A 27,878-nucleotide genomic window follows, 5' to 3' on the forward strand; every position below is an offset into this window, starting at 1 on the left:
TTCCTTCATTTAAAATTAGTACCCAATTTTTACTGTAAAGAAGCAAGTTTATAAAAGACATTATAAATATGTATGTACATAATATGCACTAATTCCTCAACAGTACATAAATATTTTAAAATCTAAACTAAAAACAAGAATATTGGTTGCTTAAATATTATTCTATTAAGCCATTTTTGTGAAGTGTACCTCAAGAAATTATAGTAAATACTGCTTACATAAATGTTTAAGTGATTATTTGTTGGTACATTATGATTTTGTATGTTAAATTGTTTATTTATATTGAATAAAATCTCATTGTTACAGAAGTCTTTTTTATTTATTTATTGGGAACTTTTTAAGTAATCATTTATTAAACGTAAACCAACAAAATGATAAATTAGTTCCAGATATTGTGATGTTATTTTATCACCATTTGCGTTAAGTTTTGATTCGATTACCAGTCGGGATCAAAATAATATACATACAAAACATTTTATAAGCAGACAATTAAAAGGTAAATTTCTGGTGTAGCAAAAAAACTACCTTACAAACAATAAGGTGTAATCAGGGGAACTATGACATTCATCCTAAAAAACCATTAAAGCAATGTTATTGTAAAACGTATTACGTGACCCTTATCCACACCAGAAGGTGCATAAGGCACTGCATTGAATTAATGCAATGTTAAATTGATCATTTATCATATAAAGGTAAGGCGATAAGTCCCAGTGCTAGTCCAGAGTAACATTAAATAAATATTAAATAGAGTGAAAAAACTGTTATTTATTTTGACCCCCCAGAGGACCAAACTCAGGACCTCAACCATAGTAGGCAAATGTGCTAACCACTAACTAGTCTATGGAAGCAGACTATGTAAAAAAAAATCAGTGTAAAATTAGTATCCAATTCCTATTTATTTGTTACTGGCTGAGTTACTTACTAGCCATTTATTTAGTGACATGTGAACAGTTCATAATGTAACTTAAGCGTAAGTCAAACATCATTGCACTAATAACTCAAAACTTGGCAAAGAATGGTTAGATGTCATGTTTGGTTAGTACTTCTACATGGAGTTGAATCGTGTACCCTCAAGATCAGGACTAAGAAACGATGAGATTACATTAACAATTAGAGGCATTCAAAATGTGACTACATCTTATCCATGGACCGATGTAGTCAGCAACGTGAATGTGGTCCAAAGAGCAAGAGTAGGAAGACAGTTGTGACTAATATCAAGTCCGGAATGTGTCCTATCTAGGGCATGTGCTTGGAGGAGAGAAGTACAAGCTATTGCTCCTAGTCGTGAGAGGCAAAACAAAAGGTCAATTAGGTGTGGACAGAAGACAAATCTCCTGGCTCCGGAACATACAAGATTGGACAGGTATCAGAACTATTAAGTCGCGCGTGTTTTTTGCCTAGAATTTTCACTCATAAATTACATGAAATTATAGTAAATTTAAACATAAAGAGTAAATCCACTGACGAGTAGACATAGGCTATGGAACTTAAAAAGTTGAAGCCTGAGTAAGGTCATGATAAGCGGTGTTGCGTAAGCCGTAGCTAGATTTCAGTCACTTGGACGTTAGGTAATTTAAAAAAAAACTATTAAGGCGCTGATTAGTTATTATTATTATTTATTTATGGTCGACTTCAGGGGGGACCTGACATGACACGCACAGAAGAAAAACTCAAGATGTGTTTTATTATTAATAATAAAATCAATTTTTTTTGTCCACATTAAAGAATCTTCTAGCCATTTACAGGTTTTCTCTATTTTCATTTAATAAGAATAAAATTAATGCATGAAAAACAAAATCGTAACGTTTCATACAAAAAGGTATAATAGATAGAAAAAGATTGTAAAGACAGAGTATATAAAATTATTTTATTAAAAAAGAAATCATTGAAAACCCATACATTATGCCGTATATTCCAAAAAAATAATACTTGTTAATCTTTTTCAGAGATGGCAATGAGGTGTTTATCTATTTCCGATTCGGACAGCACCCTAGAAAAATAAAGCAATTGTTAAAAAATTATTTTGCACATGAAAGTGAACATTTAAACACCAGTTAGGTAAAAAAATCATTTTGTTTTAGTAAATCTATTCAAAATAAATACAAAAAGCATGATTAAAAAAGAATTATGCTTATATTTATTTTGAGCATATTTACTAAAATATATCAATTGAGTTTACAATGTGAATACTAACATGTAATATGAAAATATGAAAATATTTTTTGATTTGAGATTGTATAGTATGCAGGTTGTCTGATGATAAGAATCTCATATCATATATGAAAACTAGTTAGAAAACATATAAATATTATCAAAGTATAGGCTGTAAATTCTGTTGGAGGTTTAAAATCAGGCAAATAATATAATTTGATAAAGCAAACTTACACAAAATTAGGATTATTCTTGCTTACAACACCAACTTCAATTTCCGAGGGTTTAAAGTCGACGGATAAAACAGTAGACAGACAAGAAATAGCGAGCTGTATGGCTTCATCGTACGAATAGTCCTGCTTCTTCTTGAGTTTCTTCTCCAAGTAGCTGTTGGCCTCGGTCTGTTTAGCCCCGACGGATATGGCCTGGTAGTCGCAGAAGTAGCCCGCAGGGTCGGTCTTGTATACACACGGACCCTTCTCTTCATCAAATGCAATGAGCATCATACCTGTAAACAAGGAAACATATTCATTCTAGACTATATATATTGTCCGCCTCCGTAGTGTAATGGTCAGCACGCTCGGCTACTCCGCTTATCCGCACCCCAATGGTGCATAGGGCACTCCTTCATATGAACACTGTGTTATCTTGATCGTTTACACATAAAGGAAAGGTGATCAGCCCTCTGCTTCAAGTACCAGTCCAGGGTAATATTGAATAAATATTCCAGTGAAAAAATCACTTATATTTATTTGACCCCCCCTGGGAATCGAACCCGGGACCTCCCGAACGGTAGCCGAGCGTGCTGACCATTAATTACTCTACGAAGGGAATTTACTAGAGCCTAGATAAACTGGTAATTGGGAGTCCAGAGTTCCAGCTGGCGGGAGACTGAATCCAGTATACGGAGACAGTGGCTACTCTGTTTTATGCAATCTATGCCCGAAAATGCCAGCAAGCCATCTCGAAAAGAAGATATGTAATAAATAAAATCTAGAATGTCTTACTGCAACCGAGCGGTCTCATCTCTGCATTCTGCGTGTAGACCTGCGAGATATCGGCAATACGCCGACAGAGAACATCCACGGGGATCTTATTACCATACTTGTATTGCCAGTTACCCGCTTCATATCGTGCCCTCTGAACTTGAGATTTGCTGTCAGCTGCAATAAAATTAATAAAAGTCAGACATTAGACATTTCAAATTGTGTACCTTGGCTATCACATCACATTATTTTAAATTATTTGATAAATAAATATGTGTATGTATTGCGATGTAATGCTTGGTACAGACGGAGCCTAAATGCATATGGCGGGTGTAAATTTTTTCTGTTTTGTCTCTGGTCCATCACGTTCACGTATGAATTTAAACACGCCGGGTGATTTCGTGTTGACGTTTGTGTCATAAATGGGGTGAAATATTAACTAATTAGTAGTCCAGAGACAATACAGAAAAAATTTACACCCACTATATGCATTCCGGCTCCGTCTGTACCAAGCATTACATTACACATCAATACATTTAGTTATAACGGTCCAAAACAGGGCTGTCAAAAGCACGGCATTCGGCTCATATTTGTACAGCCCGCAACATGTTTCTGATCTACCAGAAATACAAAAACTTATTCTGCGTACGGCCTTTATAACTTCTTGGTAGATTCGAGAGTGGGTCATTGATGTGAGAGTCCCATGAAGTAAGTACTCTTATGGTGGAGAAAATCCAAAAGATGTTTATGATATCTCTACATAAGAGAGCATGGGTATCCTTGGTTCTATCTGACCAAGTTTTTTCAGGGTATGCTTAATAGTTTAGAGACTATAATTAATGTATATTTGATTACTCATTTTTATCTAATGTTCCACGGTATGATCAATAATCATGGAAATACACGAAGCACGGGTTTGGGTGTTCCTGATAGTTACATAAGACAGCGGTAGCATAGATTGTTTTACATAAGAATGTAAAACAATCTATGCTAACGCTGTCTTATGTAACCATCAGGAACACGCAAATGTGTGCTTCCGGAATTTCCATGATAATCGATCATACCGTGTATAAGAATATACAGGAATAACCTAACAAGGGTTATGCCTTTCGGGAGAACTACTGCCTATGCTGAACAATATTGCTCTGAATACTGATCTGTTTCGGGTCTATGTAAGGGTTCTTCTATTATTTTTTACATGAGTCTCTATCTATTTAGAAAATTAAAAATGTGTTTTTGTTTTGAATTAAGTTTGTTATATATGTATTGTGTGTATAATAAAATTAATTAATTCAATTCAATCGAGTCCATTAGACTATAAATAGGTTTCACCGCATTGAAAAAATCTTACCAATCATCCCTGTCATGACACATCCAATGTTTTCAGTTAGTTGAAAGAGATGGGTTACTGATGAAGGATCCAATAATTTGTCAGGAACCTTTCGCTGTGTTGCGCAAACTGCAACATTATCTCCCCGCAATGCTACAGAAGTAAGTCCTCCTTGATTGATCGCTTTAAAAGCATATTCTGTAAATGAAATACACAAGATCAAAAATAAGATAATAATAACGTCTATCGACCATATTGAATTAGGAAATTTACATGATATTGTGCATTTATTGCCAACAGCTACTTTTGAAAAATGACGGAAAATTAACCAAAAAAATTATTGTACTAGTAAACTAAATTTAGGAAAATTAAGAAGCGATATATAATATGCGTACTCATGTATCGAAACTATTTGTCAGATTAATGGAAATAAATTTTAAAAACATTTGAATTATGACAGTCATCGCACGGGGAACGAGTGTCATTCGTCGCTTCTCTGATTTACAAAAACTAAGCAAATTTATTCAATAAACTTACCGACTTGATAAAGCCGACCTTCGGGAGAAAATATGGTAATATGCCTATCAAAGCCGGCACTACTTCCTCTAGCCATTTTATCAAAAGTTTTTGAAGACGGCGAAATGAAAAGAGGTTACTGTAAATTTTTGTTATTTCACTCCGGGCCACAGACAATTTTGAAAGATATAATTTTTCGTATCATGTTGTTTATGGTTTGTAAATGAGATACACACAAATATGTAGGTATTAGGTAACGAGCGTGTAGGTACTGACTGCCGTTCATTTTTTTTATTGCCTTGATTAAATTTAGAATCAATAGAAAAGAAACGGTTATGCCCCTTTCAAGTCTATAATAAAGGTAGTTTTCTATATATAAATATCGATAACCAGGTTTGTGAACTGATTAAAAAAATTACTAAGAAGCAAAAGTTTTAACAACAAAAAAAAAAACAAACTGATAATCTTACATTAAAGACATATTATATAACAGTACTTTTTAAACTATAAATAGGCTGGAATTTCTTTGTACTCCCTCGATTTTTTTAAATGCTAAACGCAAAATGGTGAAATTGCATTTTCTTTCCTTGGAAATACAAATATATGAATCCTACACAAATTTTTCCGAATGGAATTATTTTCCACTCGAAAAAAAAGGACCAATTGCTCGGTACAAAATCGATACAATCATTATTCAACGTTTATACCATATATGTATATTAATTTATTCATTCCGTTTATGGATTCGGGATTACAAAAAGGAAAACGTTGGCAAAAATCGCGTGTGTTGATTACCTTATGTTTCAGCTTCTATGGGTTTTCAAATAATTTGTCTGTTGTATTTCGCACTTGACGGGCTTCGTTCGATTTTTTAGTCTTCTTTTTCCGTTTAGGGACGGCTTTGAATTTTGAATATTTGTTTTGCCAATTAACGATGTCAATTTATTTTAGCGAGTGAGGTCACCGTTTGTCTAGGTGTTAATTAACATCGCGGTATTTATCACCTTCAGTATGGAAGAAAGCGAATGCCTGTTTGCGACAATGCTGGATTTCGCTGAAACTAATAATTCCGATCAAGATGTTAAAGAATCAGAAACAAACAAGGAACATCTGTTAAGATTACAAAGAATATACGATTTTCAAGGTATGCATAAATAACTCATTATTCACATCTAATTAATAATGTATAAATAAGTGATCACTACACATAAAAATTGGTGTTTACATTTTCTTGATACATTTATTGATTTAAAAATGTTATGATACTGGTGTTTTTAAAATTTATATCTTATCTTTATAATAAAGACAGTTAAAAAATTTAATATTGTGTAATGTTTTGCATCGGTACTAACGCAGAATTTGAAAATAAAAGAATGATGGGAGTGGTTTTTTGCAGCGGCTTATATTAAGTAAATCGCCCGACGGTTTATTATTTTTACTCATGTTTTATTAAAGAAAAATCATCAATTTACCTTCATTTCATTTGTTCATACATCTTTTAAAAATCACTCTATTTTATAAAAAATATGTGCATAACAATTTAGCTACCAAATTATTAATTTCATCCTGCAAATGGTTAATACTTTGATAAGTATATCAATTACATGGGATATTTTTAAAATAACTACACCTGGTGTTTTGTCTATTCTTTACAGTGAAACAGAAGTCTGATTTGATTGAGTTGCGCAACTGCATAGAGTACATCAACCAGCACACACATGTCATACAGAGTGCTCTACGCGAGGCGGGGGACTCTGACGCTGCTGTGCCGGTGTGTAGTAGCATTGTGAAGGACATCATAGCTGTCAAAACAAATATTCAAGAAAGCATAAATAATGCCATGGAAATCAAGGAAGTGCTCGGGATTAACTACGAACCATTCATGGAGAGCTTGCTCAAAAAGATGGTAAGAAAATTGACATTTTAAATTTAATTTCAGCTTTCTGTTTTATTTGTCATTGCTTTTGCAAAGGGTCACAACCCTCAGCAATGAGGAATAAGACGGAGAAGTTTTATTTAACAGATGTTTTTTTTTTAACCCTCATCCGCACCTGATGGTGCATAGGGCACTGCATCATATAAACACAGTGGTATTTCGATCATTAACACGTAAACGAAAGGTGATCAGCCCTCTGCTTCAGGTAATATTGAATAAATAATGGTGTCCGCCTCTGAAGTGTAATGGTCAGCACTCTCGGCTTCTGTACTGGAGGTCCCGGGTTCGATTCCCAGGGGGGGTCAAATAAATAATAAACAGATGTTTAATCTCAATAATAATGATAATTTTATTCCGGCTTGACTTGAAGTGGTGGGTTCAATACTTAGTCAGACATATTTTGTTTACAACAACATAGTATTATATAATAAAAATATGATAGAGAAATTGAGATATTGTAAAAAAGAGTAATTAGTATTTTTTAATGAATAAATAACACTGTAAGAAGATCATCTTGCTGGCAATCACAACACTGAACCCAGTGCTGCCATATGTCCAGCCCCCATCTGTGCTCCACAAGCAGTTTTATGATGAGGTTGGAGCTCTTCTTTATAGAGCTTCTTTATTATTATAAATACATTAACATATTTTCACATACAAATATTTAATTTTAACCTTGTTTTATGCTTTAATTACATTCTGAACAGGTATTCGGTTCAAGGTGCTTTCGGTTTATACATATGTATTAAGGTGAATCTTTTTTTCAGGAGACACAGTTGAATAATTGGAGTAGCGCTCTAAATGTAGCATCGAGGACGCTTGTCAACAGCAGGGCTCTGGTTGACAACATCCAGAATTTAATTGGTATTATTGCCATTCCATTCTATCATAATAATTTAAACTTTTATATAAAAAAGCAATAGACCAAAAAAACAATTTTCTGTTATGTGGAATGTGTACTATATGTAAAACTTCTTTCCTGATGGTTCAAAGAGCATGATATTGTGCATAATAAATTGAAATGTAAATAACATCTCAAACTCTATATTTCAAGCATTACATCCTAAAAGTTTTTTTGCGAAGTCACTTTTCACTTTTCGGATCGGTCTTTTACACTATTGTCATTTTTATATTACCAGATTTTAAAATAATTATTTTTCAATATCGTATAAATTAAAAATAAGTATTATTAACCAGTGAAATTCCAGAATTCCAGGTGGTTTAAAGGGAATATATGTTTATTCTACGTACTTTGTAAAATTCTGGACAGCCAATAGTTTTCATTCATAATTTCAATTTAGTAATACAAATGCAGTGTTCATTCTATTTGGACCCCATCTTTTCTGATTGCTCGCTCTACAGTTTATTCCTAAATATATATGTACATAGTTTATTTGTGGTAAGTACCTACTTACCTTATCAATAATACCTTTATAATAATGGCAATTAAATATAAAATAATAATTATGTTGGCAGCCATGTACTCTATAAATGGTACATGGCTAAATTATTTATTCACATTCTAAATGCAAAAATGAAAATTGGGATAAGTAACATTTCATTGAGTTTTGTATGCATAGAAGCCTTTTTGTAATATTTAATAATTTAGAGTAATCAAAAACAAAAGTTTTTTTTCTTTTTACTGAAATTTAAAGTAAAATTATATATCCGACAACCCGAAATGCATGCCATTTCACCCCAGAATTTGTGGTATGTTTTTGAAAATTAGAAATTAACTTCTCAATTTAAGAAATACAAATATTTGAAAACAATTTATTTACATTACCAATTTAATTAACTTCTGTTATTTTGTCAACAAAGTAATACATTAAAAATGTCTCCTTTCATTTAAAAATTCTACTGTATTCTACTGCCTCCATTGTGTATTTTTCTTTTCAGTTGCACAGCAACAAATGTGCTCGGAAGTTGTGTCGAGCGATTTGTTTTCATGTCTTGAAGCTGAATCTACACCACCTCAGAATCCCCTGCAGCATGACACAATCGGGAGTGAACAGTTTGACGATTCTCGAAAATGTAGTACACCAATATTTTTTAAAGAAAACTGAAAGATTGCATTGTCAAATTTAAAACAATTGAATATGCCTGCCGAATAGTGCTGTACTAAATACTTGGAGCTATATCAGTGTGAATATGCAACATGAATATCTTATTTATTTATTTGATAATAACTTTGTGGAATATATGATGATTTAAATTTTTAAAAAAAATACTTGTATAAGACCACTTTTTTTGTGTTGATCAATGTACAAAATGACTAGTTTCGAAAACTATAGATGTTCTCATCATCAACAGAACAGTTTAGTTTCACTTGTTGATAACATCTGTAGTTTTCGAAACTAGTGATGTGTACATTAGTAAACTCAAAAATGTGGTGTGTTTTATTTTTATTTTTAAATACATACATGTACCTTATTTACAATTCGTATGTGGGCTCAATTCGTGGGCTTTTGTTGAGATCCTTATGTTAGATTTCGGTCATTTGATTTGGTATGTATTTAAATGTTTAATTTAAATCACTGTGTTGATTGATATTATAATCTTTTCACTATCGATTGATATATAGTGAAAAAAATCATAACAGATCATGTTGATGAGAAATAAATATTATCATCTTTAGAACACAGTTTATGTATTGTTAGTTTAAAGGTAAAACTCCGTATGTGCTGCTTAGATAGGTCTGTTCATGTTGAGTTTGAGATATATGTTGTTGATTTAAATCAACAACATATATTACTTTTGCTAAAAAAGAAAGATGTCTCAATAATAAAAAAGGTGTGTACAGTTTATTTAGAGTAATTATTCAGCAGGTATTTTCAATTGTTAAAACACAAACTGGTATAATTATGAGTATGGAAGTATATACGGAAAAAAAATCCACAACCATACCAAAGTATGCTGGTTTGGCTTTTCAATTACTGAGATACATAAATGTAATTTTTATCATTGTGACCATATCATTTGGCGAGTACCAATGTTTACCCGTCGTTGTGAATGTCAATACGTGTCGCTTTCAGTGGGTAAAATGATTGCCAGCCCGTATGGTAAATGGTAAAGCTATTGCTTTGTGCACTTTCTGGTCATATCTTTCCTATCCCAAATGTTTAATCATGGTTCACAATGTAAATTATGTATATCTCAAATGTGTGTTGGGTTTCGTACCTTAGAAGTAGCTTAAGCTGCACATATTTATTTTATTATCGCATTTGTTTTATTTACAAAATGTCCTTATTGACGATTTTGTGCATTTATTTACACTTGAGGCCTTATGAGTGTTTTATTTTGTGGTTAAGAAACCATCACAGTTTACAATCTCCCTTTTGAAACGTAGAACTTGATGTATAGTTAGAACGTTATGGTGTGATGGACGGGTATCATATTGTTCTGCTCAATACATACTTAGTTTTCTTGTATGTAGAGTGTAGCTTGTTATTGAATGGCATATCGGACCATTACCTAATATTTTGAAAGTATAATACATGTCGGTGAATTGTATCTAATAATTATCTGTCACATTTATTATTTGTCCTTTTGTTGCTAGAATGTGATCAATTAAAATGTTACAAAAGTATCTAATGGAAGATTTTCTCAACTTCTTTTAACTCCGGTATGTTTCATCATAAAATAGGGAAACAGATTTTATCTGCTACCCAACCTCTCGTTCATGTCCTAGTTACAAATCGAAAGATAACAGTCACCTTCGTTTGCATAAAATAAACTTTTTACCTATTCTTGTTTTCCAAAGTGTTAAAATACAGGCGGTCACTGATTCCCAAACGATCAAGGTATTAAATTAAAGTGGGTAGCCTGCTTTACCGGGTTAAAATAAATCAGGAGGCCATAAACGGTGGAGAGTTAAAATCTACTTTCTTATGGTGGAGTTTTGACATTGATTCTGGATTTCATATGCACCTAGTGGACTTTTTCTGAACTTGCTTAGAATATTTCCCGTTTATGTAACCTTTTTTTTGGAATTTTCTACAATTCTATTTTCTACAATCTGGTTCACAACAATGTGATTACCAGAGTTCTTTAAAAGATGTCTATGAATTATAGCTTAATGTAACAAATGCCCAACCCACAACTTGGTTGATTTTTAAATTTGTATTTTTTTCTATTCCTTAATCTACAACGGCAATAAAATACTAACTCAGACATTTGCTGTCATACAGTATCTACTCAATGAATTAGGGCCACGCAGAATTTCGCGCGATTTCTCAATTCAAACAGGAATAACTCAGAGAAAACCTTGAATAAAACAACATTGAATTTTATTTACACATGAACACTTTATTACGCTTAAATTATGCATATATTTTCATATAAATATAGTTAGTATTTAGTATTTCCACCTTTGGCAGAAATAACTGCCTCAATTCTTTTTGGCATACTTAAAATGCACTGTTTTATCGTGTTTTTTATTTCTTCGTCTTCTGACCAAATTTTTTGAATATTTTTTTTTAGACAGTCTACTGTCGGATTTGGAAATGAGTATACCTTATTTTTTAACATGCTCCATGTGTTTTCTATAGGATTAAGGTCCGGAGAATTTCCAGGCCAGGGGAGCAAAGGCAGATTTTTGTTAGACAAAAAATTTATTATTGATTTAGCCCGGTGGCAAGGTGTCCCATCCTGCATGAAGGTGTATGGACCTTTTGTTGGGTCGAGTGTATGGTAGAAGGGCAATAAAATTCGTTTGAGGACCTGCTTATAGGAATTTTGGTTCATTGTTCCTTCCACGAAAAACAACGGCCCAGGTAAATTGTTAATAATACATGACCATATCATTGTTGCAGGGGGGTGTTTGATAACTTTTACCACACAGGCCTCATTGTAACGTTCCATTGGTGTTCTCCTGACGAATCGACGGCTCTCTGTCACGGTTTCTAAACGGCACTCATCACTAAAGATGACCTGAAAAATAATGAAAATTTAAGTTTAATTCAAATATATAAGTTTATTTACTAAAATGATATGTTGAAAATTCAATTTAAATAAATACCTTTTTCCAATCATCTACCGAGTAATTTTGATGTAGCCTGGCCCATTTTAATCTATCCGCTTTCATTCGTGGTGTCAATTTTGGTACTTTTACAGGGCGCCTGCATTTCAGATTTACTTCGTAAAGACGTCGCCTCAGTGTTGATACCGATATATTTATACCCTCTTCTTCCAATTTTATTTTCAATGTTTTTGCTGATGCACTACGATTTTCTAAGGCACTTTGAACGATTTTTCGATCAGTCCTCGGTGTTGTTTTTCTAATCCTACGACAGTTCTTTCGCCGATTGCTGATGGCGGGTGACTGATTTTTTATTGATTTTGAAATTCTGTCCACTGTTTGACGAGAAACGTTTTATTTTTTTGAAATTTCTCTATTAGATAGTATTCCTAATTTCAGTAGCACTATAACACTAGATTTTTTTTCCTCAGAAATGTCTTTACTTTTTCCCATTTTGTCCTTTTCAAAAGAAACACTTGTGTTTACAAAAAAAAATTTATACTTTATGAACTAAAATTAAAAATTAAGTTTTTTTCACAAGACACAATAACTATATAACCTCTCTGAACAAAACAACAACCAGAACTCAAGAAACCTCACTAATAAATGAGATAGGACTATTTTTTGAACTTTCAACTATCTGTCTACCTGTGCTAATTAGGGACCTTTCTCAGAAAAAGGGTTTGAAATTTTGTAAAGGCTTAAATAATTCAGGTATATTTTACATATTATTGAAGGTAATATACATGATATTAGATGTCAATAGAAAACTTAAAGTATTTATGTAAAATAAATATAATAATCCAAAAGATTTCAGAGTATTCAAAAAAATAATGGGTGGCCCTAATTCATTGAGTAGATACTGTACATTGAATAAAACAGTCAAACCTGGATATAAGTGAAATCTCTTTAAAAGAGACCTGACTCAATGTCCTGTAAAATAATCAATGGATAAAAGGAAGATCTCTTTGTAAGAGAAAAATGTCGTGGTCCCTTGAGCTCTCCTATATCCAGTTTCGACTTAAATCTTTGTCATTCTTATAAATATTATAGTGTATTCTCTGCAATAGGTCATCCCCTTTTAGGCTGTACAAATACAAATATCAAAAACATCAGTAAAGATGTTTTCAAATTTAAAATGTAATGAATGAAATTTCAGCAAATTGAATACAAAAAAAACCATTTATAAATGAAAAAAAAAATGCTTTACATAACATTACATAATTTTTTGACTTGGATTTTTGTTACATTAAACAACTGAAATAATATATGTACATATTATAAAGTTTTATCTTCTCAATCTGTTATTTTCCTGCACATAAATAGAATTTTTAAAAATTTAAATTAAAAATAAAGGTTATTCATATTAATAAATTTGGATCATGAAATAATGTACAATATCTAATACAGGTTTTTGAATTTTTACTTAGGAATAATTCCTCAATTTGTACGAGATTTTTCAAAGTATAAAATAATTTTGTCTTTAACACAGTAATGATGTCATAACATCGTAGATTCCATTTTAACTGATGCAGATATTTTTTGTGTATCTTATAAAATAGATTTTTGTAGTCTGCAAATTTATACAATGTAGCCAAGAGAAATGGCCATAGAAGGAAGTTAATAAAATTGTTACGAAATGTGGATTAGTTGATTTCACAGGTGAGGTGACGCTTATCACAATGTCAGTTGGTAGATCAGCTGACTGACACTAGAAGGTTTCAGGTTTGAATCTCAGAATATGCTGTGATATAATCAACTCACTGTTGTAATGATTTTCTTTGTTAAATATGTGTCCTTTCATATCAAAAAATGATACATCGATTTACAAATGATGAATTAAGGTTTGTTTAATCGTATATAAGAGAGAAAATTACTCTATATGAATTTTTGAACAATGCAATAGAATTTTGGCAATGGGGAAGTCCAGTTCTACCTAAAATTTAATATATAAATTTTTTATACATCATATAAAAATCACAAACAAATAAACAAGTTATTACTACATTTATCCGTAAGACATCACATGCACAATATTGCAACCAGTTTATTGGTTCATTAAAATACTTTATTGTTCATGTATACTACAATTTTATTTATAAATGGAATATAGTAAGGCATAGCTGAAAATCATATCGGAAGAAGCATTTCCCTTTTAAAAAAGCTCTCCCCAATGTGGAAGAGTTTGATGTACAAGAATACACAATTGTTTAAGCATAACGCACTCCCAGTCAGCATTATCATTGGCAAGGTGGTTCCACTTATCTGATAGTAGAACAATCTAATCTTTCAAAACCGAAGGTAGTTATCAGGGACATAGAGATGAATTCTCTTTAAGGAAGCTGAGTGCACTTTTACACTGCACGTCAGGTAAACCCACATTTTCTATTTCCCAGATGGAAGCTAAGTATGCTTAAAATATAGGGAACAATCATGGGTAGTGTAGAATATCACTCGAGAAATCATATTATGAATACTGTGATGTCCCTTAGATGCATGTGACTCAAATTTTTTTACACTTTCAATGTGATGTCACTTGTGTTCCAACTATTTATTGAAAAAAATATATTACAGCGGTACTGATAAAGCACAATTTTTTTTTAGGTTAGTTTAAAATTACTGCTATATACTATATGAATAACAAGAAAAACATCTATCATTCTGATTCTAAAAATGCAGAAATGTCGAAAATGAAATCGTCAAAAATTGTACATTCCAAAATTGAGAGGTGCCGTGGTGTATTTGCATAGATGCTCAATTATTAAACTGGCGTTCTAGGGTCCATTCTTCTCAATTGTAAAGTGAATTCAAGATTTGTTTTTAATTTATCTGGGTACTTGTGATGTATTTTTCTTATCTTACTTTCCCCATTGTACCAGCAGACCTCTAAAATATAGGCGTTGCGAGTTTCTTAAAAAAAAAGATTGTGCATTGGCTAATTTTGATATGTCGGGACATATATGTTTATATACTGTAGCCGTGTTTCAATATTCCTTGTATTTTATCATTAACTGTTGTTATCGGAAGATGCAAAGTGTTCAAGTGTTTTATATAATAACAATTTACTAAGCTTAGTTCTAAGTACAAATTTTTATCTATTCTGTATGTCCTTTACTGCCTATGGAGCGTTTTCACTGCCAAAACATGTGATTACATAAGTGTTAACTGTTCATGTATATTAAGATATTCAACGAAAATGTGGTGGGTTATCAAAGTCAATAATGTTATCACTTTTCTCATGTTTGATGTTTTTATAACATTTGTGCACATTCCATTATTAGATATTCCAATATTTGAAGGGGGCTGGTCGAACTTTATTTCTCGTAAAGCACTGTTGGTTTAAGAGAACAGAAACGTATTTATTGTACTAATTCAGTGGTGACGTTTGCAAAATGTATTTAAGAATATGAGAAAGCATATCGTAGTCGTACAGGAGAAAGTGACCAACTAACAAAACGCAAAATATTCAGGAAGGTCATTTAAGTCACTCTTATTTGGCAAGAAAATAAACATCAATGCAGTTAGTCATTTTTAACAAGTCAATATATTATACTTCCAAGTAAAAAATCATTTTGGGATTTTTTTAGGGCAATACATATTAAGCTAGTAAGATATCAAATAGTCAATAATCACGTTTTTGTAAAAAAATGCACTTGGGTCACTTTCTCCTGTATGACTACGATATATTTACAATAATTTTAATTAAAAAAAATGCAATATTTTGTAGAAACACCTTAATGTGTGTACTTTTCAAAGTCAAAATAGTTACATAAAAAAGTGATAGTTCCCTAGACTAAATATTCCTTTAACCTGTCCGGATGTGAATTTTCCTAATAAGTACTCTGAGTGAGTTTCTTTTTTCAATGTAGTAAAATCTGAATATAAGAGACATGGACATAAAAGAAACCTCTTTAAAAGCGAGCTGGCTTGATTTCTCGTCATTTTACCTCTATAAGAGAGAGATCTATTTATAGTAGAAAAATGTCTCAGACCCTTGGGCTCTTTTATGTCCAGGTTTGACTACCAAATTAAAGTTCGATTATGACTGTTATAGCAGTCAAATATTTCTCTAATTTGGAACACAGCTGTAGCTTTTAGCCAAACAACACTTTGAATACAAAACTCACAAAATGTCTAGTTCAAATATTTTCCCATATGTGAGTTGTTTTAACCCGATCACTTTGGAGTTCACATACATCTGTGAGCACCTAAGAGAATAACTTACCATAACATGTGTCCACATGTGACTTCTATATAAAAAAGGCATCTATCTGCAAATTGTTGGTGATTTATCTCGTGTTTGAATCATTATTCATTTCACTGTACTTTTTGGCCATACTACCTGGCAGGTTAAAGAATGTTGTTTGGGATATAAATTTAATGATGGTTCATACAGATTGCAATGTATTTAGTAGAATGATTCTCATTCTGTCGGTAGTCTGTTTATTGCTTTCGGCCCTTTACAAATACCCACATTAGTACATCAGCAACTCTCAACTTCATAATCTTCATTCTCATATAACTTAAGTCCTGTTATATCCTGTTGTAATCTTTTATATTTTTTTTACCAAACTATAAGACTGATGGTAACAAAACACAATGTAATGCATTTATTTTTGAAGAACTCCCCATATACTCTGGTAATGTACTCACCACGTTTAGTCATAATGTAACTGTGAGTACCTGCGCTTCGCCTTTCCCGTATTTGTGTTAACATTTCTACATTTGTTGTGTGTAATGTGATTCAAAATCGCTAGTTTTGTTGGAATAAAACGATAAATTTATTTATAGCTTTATATTTCTGTCATATAAAATTATACTATGTATGTTAGAAAGTATTTGTACACAATGTTGTCAGTTAAGAAAAATAAATTCTATGGATTATATATCTGTTTTTTTATTGTACTACTAAATAGTAAATACTGCTTTACGACCTAGATATTTCAGTATGTTGCAACATATCTCATGGAAACAATGCTATAACGTCTTCTATTCTGGAGATATTGTTGCGTACTTCTTTATTTGCCGCGGAAATGAATCCCGTTTGCACACTGGGACAAATGAGTTGATACTGATGATCTAGGTCCAAAGTAGATAATAATGTACTAAATATTTATACTCTACTGGTAAATACTTATTATATGGTACCATATTGCTAACACTTTGTCGCAAATGAATTGAGAAATCGAGAAACCGCTTAGTTGCGTCTAAATAAGTTGGGAGGTACTGGTATATATTTTTTTTAATCAGGTAGGAAGACAACCTACAATCTAAACTTACTATCTATCTGTATGTTTCCCGTATACTCACTAATGGTGCATGGAGTGCATTATCATAAAAATGGAGTATTATTTCAACCAGAAATCACATGACAGTAAGGTGACATGCTTTATGTTTTAGACGTCAGTCCCAGGTACCAATATATTTTCTTAGACAAGGCATTTGATCAGTCTTGCACTAGTAACCAGTCTGGTGATATACATATTAAATATTACAGTGAAAATCACTCGGATCTACTGGAAATAAATCCTGGGACGTAATACATTTTACCTAAATATGCAGACTGCTACACTAATAACTTAAATACAAAACAAAAATCATACCATACATAAAGTGCACAGATTTTTGACAATATTTTAGAATATACCCTGATAGAATTATGTTTTTTCTCAATTTCCCACTTCAAATCGTTTTGTAATTCGATAAGATAAACTTAACAATATCATAAGAATTATATTAAACACTAATGAAATTGTAGGAAAATATTTACAGTGATAAAGAGTCTGTTGGCACGTAAAGAATTCATAATATACAAGAAAACTATCGCAATGGGAAAAATAAATACACATTTAAATATTAGGTTATATGTTGAGAGTAGAGGAAGGGATGTTGGAAGAGTTGATGGGAGGGGTTTGGAGGACTGGAGGATTAGTCTTCATCAGCTCCATGTACTGGAACGGTACATGAAGAGTAGAGCTGTTGTGTTCCACCAGCAGATGTCCTCTTCTCGGTGAAGCTCCTACCACCAGAACGGCATCGCCTTTATGAAGGATGAGTTCGTGAGTGCCGTCAGCAAGATCCGGGAAGTTCATCTTCATCATTCTGGTCTGCGGGTAGCCGAGTTTTAAGCTTCCTGCCACGGTATAGGGTCTACTTGGAGGCACAGGAGGTGGACGTTCCTGTTAAATAAAACAGTCATATTAGCTGTTGAAATCAAAATATTCAACTAATGTATTTAATATTTGAACATGCAATGGCATTTCAGGATGATCCACACTGATCTGCTCTAACAGTGAATGTACGGTGAATACAAAGTATGTCTTTCCATTGGAAAAGTTGGAGTTTAGTTCTTTCTCAAAAGCGTACACATCCTTACATATTTGGAAGAGGAAATTTTTATAAATACATTTCCAGAGGTGTGCATTCTATATAGGCAGAAAAGCAGTGCCTACCCTGGATTACTCGCGTTCCATATAGAAACACGACCAGTGCCTACTATGCCTTATCCTTACCTAACCCTACTGTCTACCCTGATTGAAAACTCTGAGCACGCCACTGCACATCTCACCAAAAACCTTTTTGAGGTATCTTAATATACATACCATAACATATATTTTTTTTTAAGAATAGATAATGACTTACCAAATCGAGCCCAAATAAGTTGCACGTCTGCTGTATCATCTTGGTGTCACACTTGTCGGTGGGGTCTGGTGGAGGAGTTCCAGCTATCGGCTGCGGTCTCGGCCTAGTTCCGGCTGTCGCAGCATTTCTTCCCATAGTGGAAGTGGCACCTGTAGGTACGTTGTTGTTCACATTTGTCACTCTTGAGGTGGTGATCTGTCCACGCCTCAGAGTTGTAAACCGTTTCCTCAATCGCCATCCTCTCCAAGACGATTGGATAGTTGTTGCGGATCTCTGCCTTGTTTCCGTTCTCATCTTCTCCAACTGTTGTCTGATACCTTCGCTTAAGAATATATGCCTCTTACCCAATGCGTAATTAGTCGATACAACAGCCTCCTCTTGTTTCGACGCTGAACTTACCGCATGTTGCAGTATGAGCAAACAATCTTCGGTAGCTTTGTCTTCAATGCGCCTTAATTGATTGAATGGTGCTAGCAGCCTGTAGCGAGCATTGAACGCTTTGAACCGCATTCTGTGGGGATAGCCACCTGCCATCAAATTGACAGTTTCCAAGACTTGTAATGAACGAATTTGTCTCATGGCTGTTGCCCTGTCGAATTTCATTGGAGTTTCTGTTTGATTGCTTCGTATACATCTTACAAAGTGCGGTCTGGCATGGACCAATGTTCTCAATAGATTGTCAAGTCTCGTGTGGAAATCTTGCGTCAATGTCGATACCGGTTCATCTCCATTTAAGAGGTCTGTGTGCGATGTGGGAGAGATTCTGAAACTCACACCTCTAGGAACTGTTTCGCAAGAATACAAGGCTTTTAGCTCGCTACCGAACAAGTGGGTTGCAAACCCGAAGTTACAGCTATGTTTGTAAAATATGGCCACTAGATCATCAGGAACGACATCTTTATTAGTATCTAAGAAATCCGAAGCGTCATATACAACCCTTCCGGCGAAGTGTTGTATTCCAAAGAGACGTGGCTCCAAAGGCTTAGGTTCGAATAATCTCGTATTGGCTTTGTGTTGTACTTTCATTTTTGCAATATAGGACTCTGCCGTGCCTCTCACGGAGCATTCTACATCCAACATGCTGAGTAGTCCAGTTCTGAGGGAAGAGATGAGGTCTATACAAGGCACATTATCCACATAGTCTACTTCCAGATCGCATTGTATTCCTTCTTCTCTGCATGATTCGATGCTGGATTTAAAAATATGCGTATTATAAAAATGCTGCATAGTTTCAGCACAGAGATTGATGCATAGATGTTCCAACTGACTCGGCTTAGGATCTTCAAATCCAAACATGTCTAAAATTCCAATAAAGCCATCAGTGGCATGTCTGACTGCATTATTGAGAGCCGTCATGGACTTGGATCCGGCGTTTCCCCCTACTGTAGAAGCATGTTGACTGGCCACTTCTCCTTGATTATGCACACTCTCATTAGAATCGGAACTCAAAGTGCCTAATGTTGAGCCCAACCTTTTGAGGCTGTTTGCTCTGCGTACTATTGTAGCCACGGTTCTGCAGTATAAAGCTTTCGCTAGGGAATCTCTGGTCATGTTTGACATATTTGCGTCGCAAACCGATTTTATGAGTTGACCTCTGGCGTTGTGTGTTCTTGAAGTCAAGCCTCTAAAGAGAGACGGTCCGGGAACTCCAAGTAAGTTGGCTACAGCATTGAGCTCTGATTCGCCTTTGATATCAACCTCCAATCCATGCCCATCGACAAACTGAATGTTACCAAGAAGAAGGACAGCGGCCAAAACTCTCACTACATCCAAGAATGGTATTCCAAGTACTCCGAGACATGCCTTCCATGCTTGAAATCTAAAAACAATAAGAATTTGATAGTACATATATCTCAATAGTAAATAAAAAATTAATAAATATTAACATTGTTAGTTTATTAAGTAATTTAGACAAACCTTGCACTGTCTTCGGACTCATTTTGTCTTGTATCTCCCATCTGCAGGTAACGGAGATTTTGTGGACTGTAACCTTCCAAATTCAGTTTGACCCTGTCTTCATGTGATAGCCCCGCTAGCATTTGATAAAATATGTGGTAGTTTTTCTCGTTTGGTAGAGGCTTTATAACCCGTGTCTGATCCAAGAAGTAGCAGTGGATTTTAGTACGATACAGTGCCCCATCAGTCACTTGTACTTCAATAAATTGGCCCTGAAATGAAATACAATTTAATTATGTGTTTTCATTTTGTTTTAAAAGTATATTAATGTAAACAATAAATTAGGTGCGGACATCTCTCAGCAAAAACAGTGACCAACTGTGTAAATGTATTTACAAAGTTACCTGTGATAAACTTTATAGTAAAAAAATATCAAAGTACATAATATTCCTGTGAGTTCTACACAAAACTCATTTTGAAATAAAGTACATAAATAATACTTTTATCAACTAATCTTTATCTGCCTTTGTTTATGATTTAGATTAGAGTACTATTTTGTGGAAACAGTACAACAATACATTTATTTAGAATTCTGGACAACAATAACATATGCAAGTTTCAATATAAAACTTACAAATATTGTTTCTAAAATCTGGAAATAAAAAGAAAGCAAATAACCAAGAAAGTTATCATTTTTTTCATATATTATACTGAGATCGGAACCACTGTTCTGTACATGATAACTTTAAAATTGGCAAAATGTATTAAGCATATAAAAAACAATGTATATGTACTAACGTCATTGCATAAAAAGGTCTGTATAAACGTTTAAACTTACGATTCTGCTTGATTCGGAATTGGAGGCAGTTTTTGCTGAGCCGAGGGAACGGAGTACGGTGAAGGCGGCTGCGAGGTGTTTGAAGGCATCCGTCTCAGGGCCGCCACCCGCAACATCAAACAACTGCCGGAGTAGTAACATGGATGCATACGTCTTACCGGACCCACTTGTTCCTAGCAAACAAACAAATACATTAATAATAAAATAATCATGCATACGGCACTGTGGCAGATTGATGCAATGGTAAATAGATTGTTAATTAATAGAAAGCAAGGATGCTTCACTACAGATACCAGTCCAGGATAATTATATGATGTAGTAGAACAGAACTACCCTCTCAAGAAGCATCTTGGTCGTAGGACGGAACTACTCTCTCAAGAAACATCTTGGTCATAGTAGAACGGAACTACTCTCTCAAGAAGCATCTAGGTTGAAGTAGAACGGAACTGAACCATACTAAGACTGTTCTTCTACACTCTACTTAACGGAATGTAGAAGAATGGTCTTAACAGAATGGAACTACCCTCTCAAATTTGTATATTGCTTACTCCTTTCAACAACGTCATATATCAAAAAACTTAATTTTTCAGGAAATCATTTTCAAAGTTTAAGAATATAATAAAATGTATTAAAAATAAATATCAAGCCACTTATTGAACTTTTTACTGCGCAACAGATCTTTTTAGGTAAAACCTGAAGGTTTTTTCTCCATTTGAAAAGTATTTAGTAAATTTTAAAAAATAATTAAACAATACCTTTTCTTCAAAATGCAAAAACAACACTCTCTGCCCTGTAGCAGGTAAATATTAAATTAAAAATATACCGCTTCTTCTGGGATATAGAAAAATTTATGGGCATTACGAAAACATGCACCACTGAAAATTGACAAATTTTTATTTATGAAATTGTTGAAAGGAGTGAGCGATATATGCTTTCTAAAGATGTATTATAATAAATAAGCTTATGTTAGCTACCTGACAGAATGATGGCTTGGGGGTAGCCAGTATCGGCCTGCTGCCTGACGGCCTCGTGCACCAGCCTGGCCAGCTGGGGGCGCGGGGTGCCTCCCCGAGCGTTGCGCAACGTCAGGGCATTCCCCATGTCGTTGTAGGGGTTGATCGATATCAGGATGGGCCCAACATTGGTCTGAAAGGGAGGAAACATTTCATATTATTTTTTGACATGTCAACATAGATGTGAAGAAGAATATGAATGTTTGGGCATTTACGGGGCTTACGTCCGTCATAGGCTAGTTTAAGTGGTCACTTTACACAGATGTACCATTCACCAATTCTACCCATGATTGACAACCCGACATACCCGCCGATTATTCCGATTCCAGACCAGACTACTTTCAAGCACTTGACATACCTGATCATGCCAAGTTTTCGTCGGTCTTCCTCTGCTTCTATTTCCAGCTATATTCGCCTTATAAATTGTTTAACTATTCTTTCTTCACTCATTCGGTCCGCATCCCCAAACCAACATATTAACACATTTTTATAAATTTGATGAATAAAATTTACGTAAAAATGTCGTAAAAAAAAAGTACAATATTTTGAGTGTGTCCAAATACTTCACAAATCTGGATTATCTCCAATTAAAGGAGTTATTTTTCATATTATTATGACATCTCAACATAGATGAAGAAGAATTCCCAGAATTTGAGTAGTGTGGTTGTCAATCATGGGTAGAATTGATGATTGTTACACGTGTGTAAAGTGATCACTCAAACCAGTCTATGACGGTCGTAAGCCCCGTAAATGCCCAGAATTCCACATTCTTCTTCATCTTTGTTAAGATGTCAAAATGATATGAAGAAAAAAATGTAGGCCACATCGCAATTACAGTTACGGCTTGCTCTTCATAGCAGGATAGCGATGCATTAAAAAAATGTTTAAATTGTGGAAAAAAAATCCTCACACGCTCTTACTCGATTGCACTTGACGTTGACTGAGAGTTAATTAATGATTCAAGGGGTAGGAGATGCTGGGATATGCAATACAGTAAGTCCTCTACTTACGTGATTTCGACTTACGTATTTCGTACGTACACGATTTTTTTTCAATGTTTTTTTAACCCCTAAAGGCGGAGACTGACCGAAGCATTTCGTCGTAACGTAATTAAACACGTTACGATGCGAGCATTCGTTTAGTTAGTACAGCGAGCCTAGCGCACCATCCATAGTTTCGGATGATCGGAGATGCTCGCCGCGAGCGAAGTTACGACATTATGTTACGACGAAATGCTCCGGTCAGTCTCCACCTTAAGATTTCTAACAATTGTTTTGGTTTTCGAATTGACAACAAAAGAAGACATGCCATAATAACAGAGACCAAGTCAAAATTATTTTAAAAAATATGACTATAGTGAAAATGATGGCTGACATCGCACGTGCTCTTAAAACGTCTCAATTATCGATTCGAACAATAATGAAATAGAATGCTCAATTTATGGATTATGTAACAAAATCAGTACCAATGCAATCTACGATAATTACCAAAATAAAGGAATATAAATAATTAAACAGTGGTTTGTTTTGAAATATAACTTCTTATGTGTATTTACATATAAATATATCTAAAAATAATAATGTTTTATTAAATATATCATAGTCGTACAGGAGAAAGTGACCAACTAACTAAACGCAAAATGTTCAGGAGTGCCATTTAAGTCACCTTTGCTTGGCAAGAAAATAAACATCAATGCAGTTAGTCATTTTTAACAAATCAATATATTATACTTCCAAATTTAACCGCCTTGTGATTTTTTCGGGGCAATATTAAGCTAGTAAGATATCAAATAGTCAATTATCACGTTTTTGTAAAAAATGCACTTGGTCACTTTCTTCTGTATGACAACGATATATAAAATATTCAATTACATTTAAATCTACATGCATAAATTATCAAAAATAATCAATGATAATACATACATTTATGTTTACTCGTATATAAATCCTGATAATACTTAATTCATGTATTGGAGTCAAATATCAATAACCTATTTTAATATTAACAACAATTGTATTTAGCTTTAAAATATTAATTCTCTCACAAACGCCATGTCAATAGATTTTTCTTTTCCCAGAAAAAAAAATAAGTATACGTACCTACATACATACCCCGTTTACTATTGTTGTCTCCCGTAAAATATTACTGCACATATTAAAACTACTACTTAAGTACCTACCTAGAATTGTATAAGGACTGTCAGTCCATGTAATCTTCACATTCGTTTGAAAATGACATAACTAGGCGAAACAATTGTTACAATATTAATTTTTATGCGTTTTTTTATTAGTAAAATAAAACCTGTTTTATTTTACAATTAATACGTACTATATCATTTGCAACTATGAGCATATTATTACATACTATAGGGTCCGCCAAATAACATTTTTTTTTGAAAATGGGGCGCAAAACATCGAGTGTAGCTTCGGCTGTGTGGCACGTAGCGCCGTCCTGTTGAAACCAAATGTTGCCAATATCCTCCTCTTCAATTTTTGTGAACAAAAATCCGTTCAACATGGCCCGATAACGATCGCCATTGACTAACGGCCACTCCTTGCTCATTTTCAAAGAAAAATGGCCCAATTATGCCTCTGGACCAAAATCCGCACCAAACAGTGACTCGTTTTGGGTGTACCGGCTTTTCAATGTATGCGTGCGGGTTTTCTGTGCCCCAAATACGACAATTTTGCTTGTTTACATACCCGCCAAGATCAAAATGAGCTTCATCCGAAAAGATGATTTTTTTGGCAAAATCGGCATCTTCTGTAAGTCGAATGTCGCAATATTTCCCAGCGTTGTTCAAGCGTATACACAACCATATTCGCTCAGCGGAAAGATAAAACTAATTATCTGTCAAATCAGACATGAGCTAAGTGTTACCATTTACGAAATAAGCACTAGTTGAAAAAAAAAACTTTAGATGGCGGACCCTATATATAGCAGCAACAACAGCATAATTCGACTTACGTGATTTTTCGTCTTACACGAAAACGAATTATTCACGTAAGTAGAGGACTTACTGTATTCCGAAATGATCCCCCAAAGGCCAGAGGGCAGGTGGCCTCGCAGTCCGCGGCGAGACGCCCGAAGGGCCGAAATCTCAAACTGCAATAATTACGAGTGTAAGTGCCCGTCGAGGGTTTATTTATCAACAGGACGCGATGTGAAATTATAATGCTGGAGATGCCTCAAAAGCGGAGATACGCGAGCCTCGTTCGGACGCGGCTGTAACTAATGCTCATGTCGTCCCGTCAGTCACTCGCTTCTGTCGCATGTTGAGATGGAAAATATCAAAGATGATGAATTGCGGTTATTGTGAGAAAAAAAAACGAGGATTGTAAATTCATAAAATAAATAAAACTCATTTTTTTTGTTGTTATTCCTATCGGTTTCGACAAGTACCTACGTTGTCATCTTCTGGGATTAAATATATATAATTAAAACAATCGCTTTTAATAATGGATATTTTCCGAAATTTTCAATGTACTCGGTAACTTAAATTAATTATAATATGTTACTATTTTCAGTATTACGTCCGGATAGATTTTTAAAAATGTGCTCTGCATTCTACAATATATCATGATACTCAAATATAAAATAAAAAAAAAACATTAAATGAGAATTATATTATAACAAAAAAATCAAAGTATTTTGATTCTGGGTTTTATTTAAATAAAATTGATAAAAGTTTTCAGTTATATATATTTTTTAAATCTTCAAAAATGAATATATTAAAAAAAAATATTAGTTTAATTTTATTGATTTTTAATTAATTTTATCATATCTTTATTTCAAACCTTGAGGTAAAAAGTACAAGCCTCTGAGGTTCTTATGGCTTACTAATTATATGAAGTGCTAAGAAAAAAATTAATATCAGAACATGACATAAAATAATTAAAAGAAATAACATTATACTGTTACTGTCTTTTTCAAAAACAAAATTTCTTAAATATATAGTTTTGGGCATTTCAACAAAGTATTCGCGTTTTAATGATGTATATACTTGCATTTACGACTAATTATACATCTGTGGTAAATTTTCCATATTTCAGAAATAAGCAATAATTCTGATTCAGAAAAAGACGCAGTTCGGCTGCTAAGAATAATAATTTATGTAAAATTTAATTTCTTAAATGAGACCCTTCAAAGTTTTGTTTTGGCTCCCTTGAGCGTAATAAGACTTTAATAATACGAGCGTGACTCCAAGTAATTATTGTCGAACGAGTTTCGAATACTTTTAACATATTTTCGGCTTTAGAAAATAAAATACAAATCAAATTTTTGTCGTCTCTGGTTGTACCGACGTTGGAATTTTACTTGAAAATCAAGTAAAGACAAGTGTTTTTTATAAATTTTCAAATCAACGACCGAGTTGATTAAAAATTTTCGAAGACTTAAAATATGAATCATATTTTTTCAATTCGAAAATATTATGTTACACTTGTATCTTTGCGACTTGTACGAAGCTATATGGGCTGTTTGTACGTATGAGGAGCTGAAAAGGGTGGCGCATAATAAACTGGAATGGCAAAGGAGGTATTTGTTGCTGCAAACCAATTTACAATATTGAGACCATAGAAGAAGATTTTACTTGATTCGGGTAAAGATAATATAAATTATACATGTATTTTTTATGGTTCGAGGATGAATCATAAATGAAATCTGTTACAGTCCATCCTATCTCTAAAAATCGAACAATCTAAGGAATTTGATTGAAAAAATGTTGTTTTGGCGGGAATGCCTCCGGGTTTTGCGCTTTCGCGCTGAAGCCACGTATTATGTGTCGCAACATCGAAGCAAACTGGAAAATCACCTGTCCAAATTAAGTCACGGCGTAAAAAGTAAAAGACTATTGTTATTCAATGAGCATTCGCAGGAATTCGATCGAGTGAACTATTTGCTCGGTGGCACGCCGCTGCGTCGGCCCACGAGACATTGGGCCCATACGAACAAGCCCCCAAACGAGTTTTTCGGGAGAGTGGCCTGTCGTATACATGGCATAGTAATAATATACTATACAGTAGGTACTTATTTGTGTATTGACTCGGCAATGCCTGCCGTGGCGGGAATTCGAACTCTACACTGCTGAACACACCCTTTCCATTGCTTAATACCAGCAATGGAACTACTAAGAGGTGTTTTGAAGGACGTCCTCATTAATTAACCATTCATACCAAGTTGGGAATATGACAATTAACAAAACTGCCTCATATTTTTTGTTGTTGATCTAACGCTATTTATTTTAGCATTGGTCAAGCTTACTTTGCATCTAAAGGGGTAACTTTTAGATAAATGCTAAAGGTTAGCTCTGATTTATAGCCGTTGAAATAATCTTATATTTATTATTTGCTTCTCATTAGTAATTTGTCACTTGTTGGTGAAATTTTAACACTTAAAAAAAATGTATACAAGTCTTTGGGTAGGTGATGATTTATGACATGTTACAAGCCTGTTATATTTAGCTGGTTCAAGCGATCAATTTATAATCATAATAATAATTTTGGATAAAATACTACCCTAAGGGCACTTCGCTGTAATATTATACAAAAC

The 27,878-nt window shown here is 33.7% G+C and overlaps 3 protein-coding genes across 7 annotated transcripts in view; 1 reads left to right on the forward strand and 2 right to left on the reverse strand.

Moving 5' to 3' along the window:
- Positions 1–1,846: 1,846 nt before the first annotated feature.
- Positions 1,847–5,147, reverse strand: LOC148314033 (proteasome subunit alpha type-6-like). The gene is made up of 5 exons (XM_088278131.1): positions 5,005–5,147; positions 4,489–4,665; positions 3,159–3,314; positions 2,386–2,659; positions 1,847–1,990 (listed from the first exon to the last, which is right to left on the reverse strand). Exons 1-5 carry the CDS (start codon positions 5,078–5,080, stop codon positions 1,933–1,935), a joined length of 741 nt encoding a protein of 246 aa, XP_088134257.1. The 5' UTR covers positions 5,081–5,147; the 3' UTR covers positions 1,847–1,932.
- A 662-nt stretch (positions 5,148–5,809) lies between these two features.
- On the forward strand, positions 5,810–11,952 carry LOC148314034 (uncharacterized). 2 transcript variants are annotated; one of them, XM_088256316.1, is made up of 5 exons: positions 5,810–6,127; positions 6,639–6,889; positions 7,687–7,783; positions 8,819–8,953; positions 11,734–11,952. In XM_088256316.1, the coding sequence occupies exons 1-5, from the start codon at positions 5,995–5,997 to the stop codon at positions 11,772–11,774; spliced, it is 657 nt and encodes a 218-aa protein (XP_088112442.1). In that variant the 5' UTR covers positions 5,810–5,994; the 3' UTR covers positions 11,775–11,952. The 2 variants fall into 2 exon arrangements, with proteins under 2 accessions (XP_088112442.1, XP_088112527.1); XM_088256401.1 differs by lacking the exon at positions 8,819–8,953.
- A 5,024-nt stretch (positions 11,953–16,976) lies between these two features.
- Positions 16,977–27,878, reverse strand: part of LOC148314035 (unconventional myosin-Va-like) — a 192,246-nt gene continuing 181,344 nt past the window's right edge. For all 4 annotated transcript variants that reach the window (XM_088278334.1, XM_088278265.1, XM_088256195.1 and 1 more), the window contains 5 exons: positions 22,290–22,461; positions 21,316–21,488; positions 20,499–20,749; positions 18,582–20,400; positions 16,977–18,118 (listed from right to left, as the gene is read on the reverse strand). In XM_088278334.1, the coding sequence (XP_088134460.1) occupies positions 17,801–18,118; positions 18,582–20,400; positions 20,499–20,749; positions 21,316–21,488; positions 22,290–22,461 (2,733 nt within the window). In that variant the 3' untranslated portion in view covers positions 16,977–17,800. The remainder of the gene's footprint in view (positions 18,119–18,581; positions 20,401–20,498; positions 20,750–21,315; positions 21,489–22,289; positions 22,462–27,878) is intronic.

The sequence above is a fragment of the Brachycentrus maculatus genome, unplaced genomic scaffold (genome assembly GCF_059751285.1).
Source record: "Brachycentrus maculatus isolate JH-2025_06_01 unplaced genomic scaffold, ASM5975128v1 h1tg000002l, whole genome shotgun sequence".
Taxonomy (NCBI): Eukaryota; Metazoa; Arthropoda; class Insecta; order Trichoptera; family Brachycentridae; genus Brachycentrus; species Brachycentrus maculatus.